The 12,701-nt window shown below is 40.7% G+C and overlaps 1 protein-coding gene and 1 long non-coding RNA gene across 4 annotated transcripts; one reads left to right on the forward strand and one right to left on the reverse strand.

Annotated features, from left to right (window-relative positions):
* Positions 1–761: 761 nt before the first annotated feature.
* Positions 762–12,163, reverse strand: LOC135614972 (uncharacterized). 3 transcript variants are annotated; one of them, XR_010487792.1, is made up of 7 exons: positions 11,848–12,163; positions 8,483–8,742; positions 3,513–3,581; positions 3,119–3,407; positions 1,750–2,417; positions 1,403–1,672; positions 762–1,285 (listed from the first exon to the last, which is right to left on the reverse strand). It is a non-coding gene; the product is annotated as an uncharacterized LOC135614972 (long non-coding RNA). The 3 variants fall into 3 exon arrangements; XR_010487789.1 differs by having other exon boundaries at positions 763–1,672; XR_010487790.1 differs by having other exon boundaries at positions 763–1,672; positions 1,931–2,417; positions 11,848–12,162.
* On the forward strand, positions 5,075–8,470 carry LOC135614966 (heavy metal-associated isoprenylated plant protein 37-like). The gene is made up of 3 exons (XM_065112876.1): positions 5,075–6,290; positions 6,367–6,442; positions 6,993–8,470. The coding sequence occupies exons 1-3, from the start codon at positions 6,252–6,254 to the stop codon at positions 7,988–7,990; spliced, it is 1,113 nt and encodes a 370-aa protein (XP_064968948.1). The 5' UTR covers positions 5,075–6,251; the 3' UTR covers positions 7,991–8,470.
* Positions 12,164–12,701: the final 538 nt, after the last annotated feature.

The following is a 12,701-nucleotide window of genomic DNA, read 5'->3' on the forward strand; positions in this document are numbered from 1 at the left end:
TGCCACTTCAATCATTGCGACGACCGGTTTCGGAGTCGAACTCGTTCGTGGTGTCACGGCATCTCTCGATGACGTCTAAGCCTGCTAACATGGTCCGATCCCATTGGTTTTGCGTCCACAGCATGTCATCATCACCAAACGGGGTGGGTGTTTGCAGTCGTCGTCCTCTAAAGAGTGGCTTAGGCAGATGAGCATATGTTGTATTCGTTCCACCGAACCTCCCACATGATTTAAGCTGTCGATTAAAGATAAAATGAGAAAGATATTAGTGGTTTGGTCAGCGAAGATGAGCACAGCAGCAAACGGAGTGGAGTGGGCTTCTCCTTTTGAATATGTTGTGTGTTTGGTTTGGTGTGATTAATGATGTATTGATATCACACCACATTTATGGCATTGGCCCTACTTGTACCACTCTCTCTCTCTCTCTCTAAAATAAGATTCTCTTACTAACTGTATCCAATATACTACTACTTCCCCTTCTTTACATCAGAATTAAGGAGCAAAATTAGCTCAAGGGATCAATCTTCACTCAAAAACAGGTAGATTTGTATGTTATAGCTACATATGCTAACTAGTTAGCTACTTTATTGTTATTATCTGACGTCGATGATCATCCTCGAGTGAGTCGACCAACCCAATTTGATTCAAACTTGATTTACGTCACAAACTTTGATCTCTCTCCAAGTGTCTCCTCGAACGTCCAACTTAGTATCGAGCTCAAAGTCTCTCTTTTACACCAAAGGCCAAAACACAAAAAAAGGGTTCTCGACGTGAGCCTCCCGAGATAGATAGTCACGTCGTCTTCTAATTTTTATAACTAGACATGAATCCAATATGAAGTCAGACATCCATCAAAACTTGTACCGTTCATGACGACGCTTCTCGCTCCTTTAAGAAGAACTTGACATACAATCTCACTCATTTTGTTAAAGCGAATGCACGAGATGGCTTCCTAAAACACACATGAAGAGCAAAATTCCTATCACTATTATGAGGGGGCACTTCCTCCCTTCGCACCACCGCCCCCTCGCAGCATCTTTCACCTCCTGTGCTGCGATGTGAAGCTTTGGGTCGTAATCAATCCGAAACACACCTCCACCGAGCTCGCCGTGCTTCGGACACAACCGTTGTCTCCGTATCGAATCCCCTACCCGGTTGACTCGTAGCAGCTACATCTCTGCACCGCAAAGTAATGGCCATGGCCCATGCCGTCGTCGTCGTCGTCGTCGTCGTCTTCTTCTAGGTGACGGCCGGTAGCTAAACAACCCGCCTCCTCTCAGATGACCTGTCGGTGAACACATGTCAGAGTGGCACTGTTGAAGTAGTCATGGTCTTGCGTGACAAGGAAAGATCCCAAGGCACTTATTGCCTTCCACAAACACACGTTAAATCCTAGTTGTACATGCATTCTTGATGGCTAGTTTGGCGGGTTTCACGTGGCAATCCCAAGCTCGTCTTGTCCTAAGCAGAAGAAGAAGAAGAGAGGTGTTGGGTGTCCACAAAATGACAATCTTAAGGGACCATGATCACGTTAGCAGCATCTAGAGAAATACTTAGCTTGCGTATGACAAGCGAGTCAACAGAACTGCAGGCTTTGATGGCTCGAAGGAGGAGACAGCGGATTGAAGTTGTCAGGCGAGTCGAGAAACAAAACCAGCAGCAGTCGATGCATCTGCAAAATTGAAGGCGGCATCACATTTCAGTACAGTAGGATTAAGGGGCTGGAGTGAGTCGAGTGAGAGTACGTACCTCACACACGCACCCAAGTAGGAGAAAGAAGCGGCCATAGGCTTGGCTTGCACAGAAGAGAGAGAAAGAGAGAGAGAGAGAGAGAGAGAGAAAGCCTTGGAATGATGGTTGCGAATCAGTGGTCTTCGGTTTCAGAGGGATTAGGTGGAAGAGAAAAATGAATCACTGGTAGTTCACCTACCCGGACCACTCGATGAGCTCCTTCAACTGGGTGTGGGTCAGCATGTGCCGGTGGGAGAACGACGGAGTCGAGATTTAGATCCACACCCAACCCATCATGTCAAGATTGTCAACTTAGCTTCCCAAGGAATTGACCGCAATATGAATTAAGTTGCCCAACACATGATTCCATCAGCGTCATCAACTGCTTTTGACCCGATTCCCATCTTTCTTAGACCTCAAGGATGAAATCTCTCACGATATGATGGAAATGGAGATCCACGCCATTGGGAAACTGCTTTCGATCTCCATCTCACGACACCGTAAGCGGAAGCAAAGGTTCGATAGCAAGCAGAATTCGAGTGCGTTCCGAGTTCCACATGCGTCCGCTAACTTGGGGTGTCATCTCATATCTCATCAGGTTCTGCACCAAAGAAATCTTCCAATAGATCGGCTGTCGGACATATTTGGTCGACGTCTCTGGGATTTTTGGTGGCACTTGAATACACCTGAAAACAAACTCTTTAAGTAAAATTATAAACACAAAAAAGTTATAATTGTATTATTATACGAAAAATTTTGATACTAGAAACTAAAATCAAATAATGATAAACCAATGCGCCTGCCTGCGTGGAATAGAATTTTCATGAAGTAATCCGATGGCTGCCATTTTGACATCTCATATGTATGGTGTAAACAAGAGAGAATTCTGATTTGCAAACTTACAGGGCATAAACAACTGGTATCATCTGCACTGAAATTTTCTAGCTAAGGGCAGAAGAAGAGAGTGGCAATGGTGTCAAGAAGGACAAACTTGAATAATGGGGTACAGTGGTAGAGGGTGTCAGCACACTTCTACATGGCTGGTGAAACCCTTCCAACATGAACACACACATACATGAACCTGAACCAGGAACCTCAACCTAGATAGATAGCCAAATCAAACTAGAACATGCAAGGCGTTGGGCTGGTTACCAAAGAGGACCAGCATAGAACAGGTACCATGCTCGCCACACAGAATCAAGAGCATAGAATAGCACATGCTGGCCACCAAATCCTAGTTTTAAGTTGAAAGATAAAAAAAAAGGACTTTAATTCTCAAAACAGGGCTGGTCAACTATCTTATTTTAATTTTCGATCAAGGTAATAGATAACAATTCGATGTAAAACACATCTAAGGGACATTCTAAAAGTAGAATCATGTACGTACCGCCGATGCATTAGCATATCACACTTCCTCAGATTTGTATCGTGAGAACAGAGATAAGGAACTGCGGAGCATACTGGTTGTTCGAGTAAGATGGCGGCACGGCATCTAAATTTGCAACGGAGGATGTTTCCATGCTGGCTGCATTCACAAGATGGAAGATTATTTCTTTGCTTCGACACGGTGTGTGATTCGTCATCCGCTCATCGACACATGAAAGAACATTGCCAAGAATTGTCTCCTCAGGGAAATAGTGTAGTTATTCATCCATTATAAGGCATTTGTGATCGTCCTTCAAATACCAAAGAAAATGACCAAAATTTGAGGGCTGAGTTTAAGAAAAAGTTACAGAAAGATATATTGGACAAAAGAAAAAGGGTACAAAATGGATTCTTACCTGTTAAGCACCGTACGAATTCAACAAAGAAGGAAGGTAAATGCCATGAGCAGCGGACCACTCGTGAACCTGAAAGATTATACACGAAAAGGTTCTACATTGTTCCATCCAGAAGAAATATACACTATAGTTCACAATTCATTTCTGTTGAGGATCTACACTTACATGCAAGTCAGCATGTATGTACCCAAATATTGAAATCAGCAGAAAAGTGGGTGATGCCAAAGACAAGTCAAGAATAAAATGGAAATTATGAAGATTAAGATAGAACGAGAAGCAGAGATGCAATTAACAGTATTTAACATTCTTTACTGGAACTTGAAAACCATAAAAAGGCATGAACCAGCTAAAACTAAGAATTGCCCATGAAAAAGGATAAAGCATTTTTTTTCTTTCCAACTGAACAACTTGAAGGATGATACAACTCAAGGAAAATGAAGGTGAAGTGCCTGTAGATATAGATAATGAAGCTCAGCCCAGAATTAGCTCAAATAGGAAATATATGATATATATATATATATATATTATATAGACAATCAGCATATACAAGAAGCAAAGAAGATAAGAACAAGAATGTTGGATGAGTGAATCTTTTAACTCTCCATCAAACTGAACAATATAATTAATAAAGCAAAAGTTAGGTAATATATGTTTGGAATAAGCCAAGGATGGCTATACACAGGTTCAGCTAATTGACCTAAAGGAACGAAAATGCGGAAGAGCCCTCCAGCATGTTTTAAAAGTTGTTTCTGGGATCGGAATCTGCATAGAAATAACTAGGCACCTTCAAATCTTTGGCAAAAGTAATAATAACAAAAAAAAAGCCAGATTTTTATTGAAGAAATTTGAGCTAAAGATAAAAATCTTAACAATATAATATATGCTATGCACAAAGCTAGCATCTATAAAGACAATGAAACATGATAAAAAGAGGTTGCCAATCTCAATAATGGGATTAAGGCCTCGATTATACCAGGTCATTTGACACAAAAGTTTGTTTACTTACAAATTAAATGCACATTACTGGTTAAGTGGCACTAGAAGCGAAAAGACTAGTTCCAACTTAAATGTGACCAGAACAATGGTTTAGACCTCAAACGGCCTATAGAACATCTAACATAATATCAATGCCATGGACAACCAAGAAAACATGATTGTGTCAAAGAATTAGCGAAGCACATCATGTTTAACATTTTGAATCTTTGATTTGTCTGTTTAACTAGTGTAAAAAATAGCAGTCAAGTAATGTAATCCTTCCATGCAAAGAAATACCATGCATCCACTCTAAGGATAATGGTAGATGCATGTTAGTGGGCCATTTAGCATATACCTTAACATTAGATATGCCACATATGATGAAAAATGAGAAGTTTCTTGTGAAGGTCAAAGTTTACTCCGAGTGCGTTGCCAAGCATTTGCGAAGACCAACAGTAACACATGACAAACATGCTGATTGCAGGAAGAGTCTTCATCTTTCATGTTTGCTCACCACCTACAGAAGAGATCTATACCCAAAGCCAGCCCAAGGAAAAACTGACCACGATAGAAATAAGAGAAAACCAGCAGCTCTTGTTAAACCAACATGCTACAAGGAATCTCTGAGGAGGTATTTAATGGTTAAGGTGCAATGTCCACAGTCAAAATATTTAAGAGTCCCATACGTATGCATGTCATGTACTCCTTGAATGGAAGGAGTAAAATTTGGAAAAGAAAAACAGACCACAAAAGGACAAGTTATAACATAGTAAAGAAATATCTATCCATACACATATATATATGCACATTTGGTCCATGTATCATGTTCAACGAAATTAATCTTTCCACTGGAGCCATCCATGATTAGTTTTGAGATTATAGGATTGAGGTGTCAATCTTCCTGATAAGTTTTTTTATCTCATTGCAAAAGGAAACCTAAAGCTCTCAAATATGGATTTCATCGTCCTGTGCTTTTATTTCAAGTACCATGATAAAATTACAAGCTTTATTAGGCTGAGTTGTGTTATTACATTAATACGACCAAGCCTATGATGTGGCGATTATGCTTATTTGCCCCAAAGAACAGTTTGAGCATAGTAAAACGTTTGGGGGCAAGAAAGGCATTATCTTGCCCAACTTTCTCCACATCTTTTGATCTCAGGAACGAAGTTGATGAAAGAGAAAGAAAAAGAAGGATCAAAATGGGTATGGAATGCAAGCTTGTGTGGCTTTGTATGTCAGGGACGAGGCCAAGGGACGATCCTGTACAGGCTATGCCTACTACACTAAACAGTGCAGAGGTCAGGTCAGATCAGGTCGCAGTTGGTTAGCTCCTCTGCTCGACTGTATATTTAATCTTCCACGAGCCATATCTACTCACAACACTCTCTCCCTGAATAATGTCCTCCTAAGACAGTTAAAAAAGAAGATACTATTGTAGTCTATCGAGGTAAGAAATAAGTAAAAAGGCAAAAAGAAAAAGAAAAGGGAGAGTAGGTGAATATGTGTATGTATCATAGTGCAAGTAGGACAAAAGGATAAAAGAAAAAAAGTAGGACAAAAGGAGTTTCCTGTGGGAGGTTCCTTCCTGAAATATATAGAGGGAAAGAAGGAGACCGGTGAAGCAGCTTCCCATGCTGCAGGGTAGTCTTGCATGCAAAGGCTTCCCAGGGTTGTCTTAGTAGAGGCTTAGCTTCTTAGAGAAAACTTTGGTTCCTGATTCATTTTTGATCTCTCAGACAGCAGGAGGAATCAGCAGTGGAAATGGGTAAGGGTGAAGACTTCGAGCTCCTAAAAATCCAGGTATTTCTCTTCCTTTCTTTTCTTTGTATTCAGTTAGAAGATTAAGTGCAGGAGACTGTTTGTTTGGTTCTTGCAGACCCACATCCTGAAGGTGAACATACATTGTGATGGATGCAAGCTTAAAGTAAAGAAACTCCTCCATAGAACTGAAGGTACTTAATTCCAGGATCTTTAGCTCTGTCTTATTTTCCCTCTCCAGAACATATTTTCATCATGTTCTGTTTTCTGAAGATAATGCTGTTTCAAAAAGACTTTTATCACTCTTCCACAGTTATCCATTTTTGCTAAAAGTTTTGCTTGAGATGATCTTTTACTGGAATACCAAGTTCCACTTGTTTCATGCAAGTTCTTCTGCTACTTGATTATAGTACTCTTAAATGCGAATATTTGGGGGTTGATTTCCACAACTCCAGTCCAAGAATGTTCTCTTAAAGGAAAAAAAGATGCTCATGAAGTCTCTCTGATGGAAGGCTTTAGTTTGTGTTTCTGCTACATCTCTGGTCTACATGCAGAGTTTTCAAGGTTACAGTATGAAACTAGAAGCACAATGCATGTTCTCTTTTGTTCCTTGTGGATGTCCATGATTTATCTTGTGGCCACAAGCACATTGTAAGAAAGACAGCAGATACAAAGTGTGGCTAGAAACTTGATGTCTATTGAGTAATAATGTTCATCATTTAACTGTGTTTGCATCTGATTCAGGAGTCTTCTCAGTAAGCATAGATGTAGAACAGCAGAAGGTCACAGTTTCAGGAAATGTGGACTCTGAAACTCTGATCAGGAAGCTGATCAAAGCACGTAAGCATGCAGAGCTATGGACTCAAAAGATCAACCAGACTCAGCAGCTCAACCAGCAAAAGCAGCAGCAGAAGCAAGTAGCCAACCCCATGAAGGATGCCAACAAAAACAACAAAGAACAAGACAAACAAGGCCTCATGCGAGGCCTCAAAGCCTTCAAGAACCAGCACAACAAGCTTTCCCCATCCAGCTCCGATGAGGAAGACTTTGATGATGATGATGATGACGATGAGGATGTAGATTATGACGAAGAAGAAGATGATGCTGATATGCAAAATCTTGATAGTCAGATGAAGCAAACTAATTTCATGAGGCAGGCAAACAACGCCCCAACCAACGCAAAGCAAAGTGGGAACGGCAATGGAAAAGCTGGTGCAAATGCCAAAATTGGATGCAACAGGAAGGGGGGAGAAAATGCTAACCAAAACCACATCAAAAGTCCAAATGAGTCACAACAAAAAGGCACCAATGCTGGAGCTAACAACAGGGTGGTCAATGGCAATCCTAAAGTTCAGGGCAACAATGGGGTGATGGGTCTTGGCCCCCCTGGGCTTGGTGGAACCAATGGATGCTTGCCAGGAAATGCTTTCAAAGGCTACACAGGACACCCACCACAATGTGGGGGTCAATACCAGTCTCCAGTGACGGTGAACATGCAGGGCTACCAGACCCATCCATCATCATCCATGGTGAACAATTTGAGAGGGCACAACATGGTGGTGCATGAAAGCAGATACATGCAGCCTCAGATGATGCACCTCAGGACCTCTCAGATCTCCCCCTACGCTGGTTACTACAACTGCTACCCAAGCCCTTACTATCTCAGTAACCAAGTTGATAATGGTTATTATGGTACCCATCTTTTCAGTGATGAAAACACTAATGCTTGTATTATCATGTAAAAAGAAGGTATGTAGGATATGGGATCAAGTGTTGCTGTTATGGTTTTCTGTAAGTGGTGACTCAGTGGTGCTCCAAACTGTCAGCATTCTTGGTGTTACCTTTGGCTGGACATTTTACTGCCCCCTTGTTCATGTGCTTTCCACTCTCTTTGATGCTACTGACTGTTGCCTAAAAAGTTGTAATTACCAAGAGAACAAGATAAGAAAATCTTGGTTTGGTAGACTTAGCCATTCTTCTACCCTAAGGAATATCATGGCAATAGAAGGATTTACTACTCAGACAAATGTGCATTACTCAATACAGCCTGAGAGCATGAGAAATGAGAGTATCCACAAATAAACTTAAGGTCCACTTCTCTCGATTGGCGACAATGAGTGTAGAGTAAGAAAGGATGAAGCCATAAAGAAATAACTTCAAAGGCACTGAGAACAACCACATATGCAACCACAAAATATATAAGACTAGTATAAACTATAAAGATGATGACTTACCGGCATTGTTCAGTGCCACAGTCCTCGATGGACGGATAAAGAAAGTCCAGAGCTGCAAATGCATGATAAAAAGAAGATGCCGGTATGATCAGGTTTGGTTCCACAGTTGATAGATTTGCTTTCCTTTTCTCCAACAGTCAAAACTTAGTCTCAAAGATAGAGGCAGTCAGCAGCCTTTCACTGGGAGTCACCAGGGGAATGATGCAAAGAGTGGTTACCAATACCCATGTGATACCCACACACCAGTCCTCCCATCTTGGCTGGTAGAAGACAGAGAGACAGAAACAGATGAATAATGGACAAAAGCTGAGACTATATTAGACAGTGTGCAGCAAAATCAATGTAAATGCAACAAGTCTTTGGATGTTGCTCGTCAGCTTTAGTAGCATTAGGAGATTTGTCACTTACTTTTAGTACAAGGACATGATGACAGGAAGGGTGAGGGTTTATAAAAAGTCTAAAGATACAGGGATTGGCCGGGGGATCAAGCAGCATAGCTTCTGCATTTTTGGCATGCAGTTTAGAATACAGAGAGCTTTGTAATCCTATCAGCCAACATAATAGTTAGTGAGCAGGTCAAATGTTCAAGATCAGAGAGATATGTATCTTGGACACATTTGTTGAACCTTGGTCAGATATTTTGGTTGGATTAGCTATTGCATAACTAAATTTTATCTGAAGCACTTGCTTGTGTTCCGGAAGGAATTAGGCTATTTCTTATGGACCAAACTAGAGAAAGTAGAAATAAGGATCGCCAACTAATGACACTCCATATTTGCAACAGATTAATGTGTTTCAACCAGAAAATGGTACTGCAAACTCCAATTGTGTGGCTCTTATGGAGTTAACTTTATTAACACAAGAGTTAATTCAAATCAATAGAAACCCCATTAAGGTTCAGGCATATAGTACACATGGATAGGAGTTGGTAAGTCCTTGCTCTAGTGACTGCATAACAAGATTAACTACTCTATTATTTCTCTGTGCCTATCAATCTCAGCTAAAATGATTGATTATTTTATATATGACCTTGCAAAAACATGTCATTGTTATAGTCAAGTACTGATCATTTGTACATTTGTGCAAGCCACCCTAAGATCCTCCAGATTTCGTATGAGAGGATACCATGTAAAGATGAAACAAAGGAAGACAAGAAAAGGCCAAACATATTCCAGACTAGAAATAAGATTTAAGATCCTAGAACAACACAGTTAAACTAATACAACACCACTTGCTAAACAATGCCACATCTAATATGCCCACTTATAGAAGGAATTCCATGAGAGAGACGAAGTTAAACATGCGACGCGCCAACGATTTCAATAACCGTGCTAACGTATCAGGCAGTATATCAACCTGTACCACTCGATATTATTAAATAGAATAATAAAATAAATAAAAATGAATGCTATGCTACTGATATCAAGCTATATATTGATGCATGACTGAACTACTAAATACTAGTCCATGCCTAATATGATCCAGATTTAAAATCTCGACAGATAAACCACTAATCTAGCAATTGCACCAAAACCAAACATATTCCAGCCAAAAAAATACATGAAAGATTCTAGAAATCCTATATAGAGGAAATTATGGGTTGCCATTTACTAAGCAAAGCCAACACATTTAGAAATGGCTGCACCATGGCCAAGAAATTTCCTTCTTCCTGAGCTGAATTGCAGATAGATTTTGAAACTACCTAATCCCATATCCAGTTGCTGCAAATTTACCACATACCCCTTCTGTAGTAGCTGAAGGGACAATGCACCCAGCATCCTCTCCTGTATCAGTTTCCTAAAGCTAAAAGGTACCCAGTTCCTTCAATCTCCAATGATATGGACATGTTTTAATCACAGATAGAGAAAGTTGCATAGTTATCATTAGAAGCAAACTCGGAATCACCTTATGATTGATTCATCTTCTTGTTCAATCTACTAACTACCATGAGAGCACCATAGTTTGTACTTATTGAAGAAACTACTCTAGGATTTAGCAACACAAATTTTTAGTATAAAAGAGTTCCCCTGACACTACATTTTTTTCTGTATTAAATCAAGTTTTAGAAATAACCATTTGAAGGACCTGTGCAAAGTTATCTGGAATCAGCCAAACCAAATAATTAATTGGTGATATTTCCCTCGACGCAGCTTAGTGACAGTAAAACAAATCATGTGGCCAGACCCATATAATAGGTTCCAATAATTTTTTGTACTTCAAATCCAACTGCATCGCACATTAATTTGATAGCTTTTCTGTCAAAGAGTTGTGTAAGATAGAGATGCAAAGCTCATCACAAAGCGAACATACTGCAAGCTCAGTGTGCAAAGCTCTCCAAGCTGCATCCGGGAATAAACTAAGGGATCCTTTGCTGCTTTTGACAGCTCCGAAATGATCTTAAACTTTGGGGTCTGCTAAAAATCAAGTAGTTTGTCTACATACGTATTACTATGTTCATTTGGGTGTGCATCAATAGGAACATCATCACTCCCACTCTACAAAGTAGCCTTTTCAACACTTTGACAACATACGCCTCACAAATCATTATTGTTATCACCATCAGTAGCTTCTTAGTTTTCCTTTGCCCGCTTCCTTCCTTTGCCAATGTCCCATCTCCAAATGGCTATCATTATTCTCATTATCTCCTTCATTGTCCTCACTCGTCCATAAACATTCAGCTTCATCTATCTTCTTTAAATTCTTCACCAACAAGTCATTCACTACCAGGTTCTAACGTGCCCTTATGAGAATAGCATCGTGATGCCGGAAGCCAAGAGAATAAGACATACTAAAACCAGGGACAGCATACAAGTACATCAAGCTTCAAGCAGTTGCCAATTTCTTGTGGTTTGGTTTCCAATAGACAATGGAAACAGAGAAGACCAAGCAAGAAGAGATTGATCGTTCTTGATCATCATTTTGTGGTTATATAGAAGTGTTAAACCTGTACTAAAATCTCAACTTCTAAATCCTAACCACTGTAGTACAATTAACTTATACGATGTTGCAATCTCATATACCAAATAACACACAATTTGTGTCTTATACGTTTCTTATCTAAGATATAGCTTAATCGCGAGAAAAAAAAAAGATACAGCCTAATCCCATCGTCCATAACACGTCACATAAGCCGAAAAGGCCGATCTTTTCTCTGCAACGATCCGACTTCTTTCCTACTGCTATGGTTCTCCGAGTGGGGCATAGAGGCTTATCATCAAACACAAAGTCGACGTAGTAGGTGATGCCATAAAGATCTTCACTTCAAGGTTTTGACCCATCAAAAGCAGGTCCTCGGAAGAGGAACTCCTCCTTTATCACCGCATGCAAAGGTCCAATCTTTATCTACTAGCGAAAGGAGAACCGACCTCACAGCGTGGAATTCAAATGTCCTCCAAGTTGTTCCTCCGCCATGTCGCTCGGCCACCAAACGAAACCAGGACTCGAGCACGCAAGTAGAAGAAACAAGTCTCCATGAGACGACGCTTTGAGTTTCGCGTAGAATCATGATGGATCTCACCGAGATTCGCGCAGGCCCTCGATGCACACTCGCGCTGTCGTCGACTCGTGTCCCGTCTTGAAGACGGGTGCAGCATCGATATAAGCTTCATCAAGATTCGTGCGGGCCCACGATGAGGGCCCGTGGAAGAGCTACGGCGTCTCTCTTTTGCCCTTTACCCATAAGCTTCTCTCCACCTACAAAAGCCTCATCGCCTACCTACATGGAAGTGCTGTTCCTTAGCATTACGTTCATAAACTATGTATTTGAAAGGTGAGTATCCTCCTATGAGGAAGCAAGATCACTAATTAACGTTTCATGCATGTAATGAGTGTTGGTTTGACAAACAGTGGGCTTGCAAAAATCTTCCATGGAGAGAAGCACGCTTGTCAAAATAGTTGGCTAGCCAGCTGCAAGAAGTGGAACTCCTGCATCCGTTTGGCACAAGAGAGTGTCAACTCTTTCTCATGCCGGATCGACTTGCCTAACAAATCCAAAAAGAAGGATGTGAAGATTGTCGACCATGTCCTTCCTCGAGGCTTTTTATATCTTACCAACCGAGCCTTCACAAAAACTTAGCAGCTGACCTTTCATGATCATCCCATGGAAGAAAACATGATACCACTATGTGCTAACCACTCCGCTTCTAATGCTCAAAAGCTCAAAGCAGTCACAGGATGATGAGGATGTTTCAACGAAGAGGAATCTTTCTGATAATGATGT

Source organism: Musa acuminata, chromosome BXJ1-3 (genome assembly GCF_036884655.1).
Source record: "Musa acuminata AAA Group cultivar baxijiao chromosome BXJ1-3, Cavendish_Baxijiao_AAA, whole genome shotgun sequence".
NCBI lineage: Eukaryota > Viridiplantae > Streptophyta > Magnoliopsida > Zingiberales > Musaceae > Musa > Musa acuminata.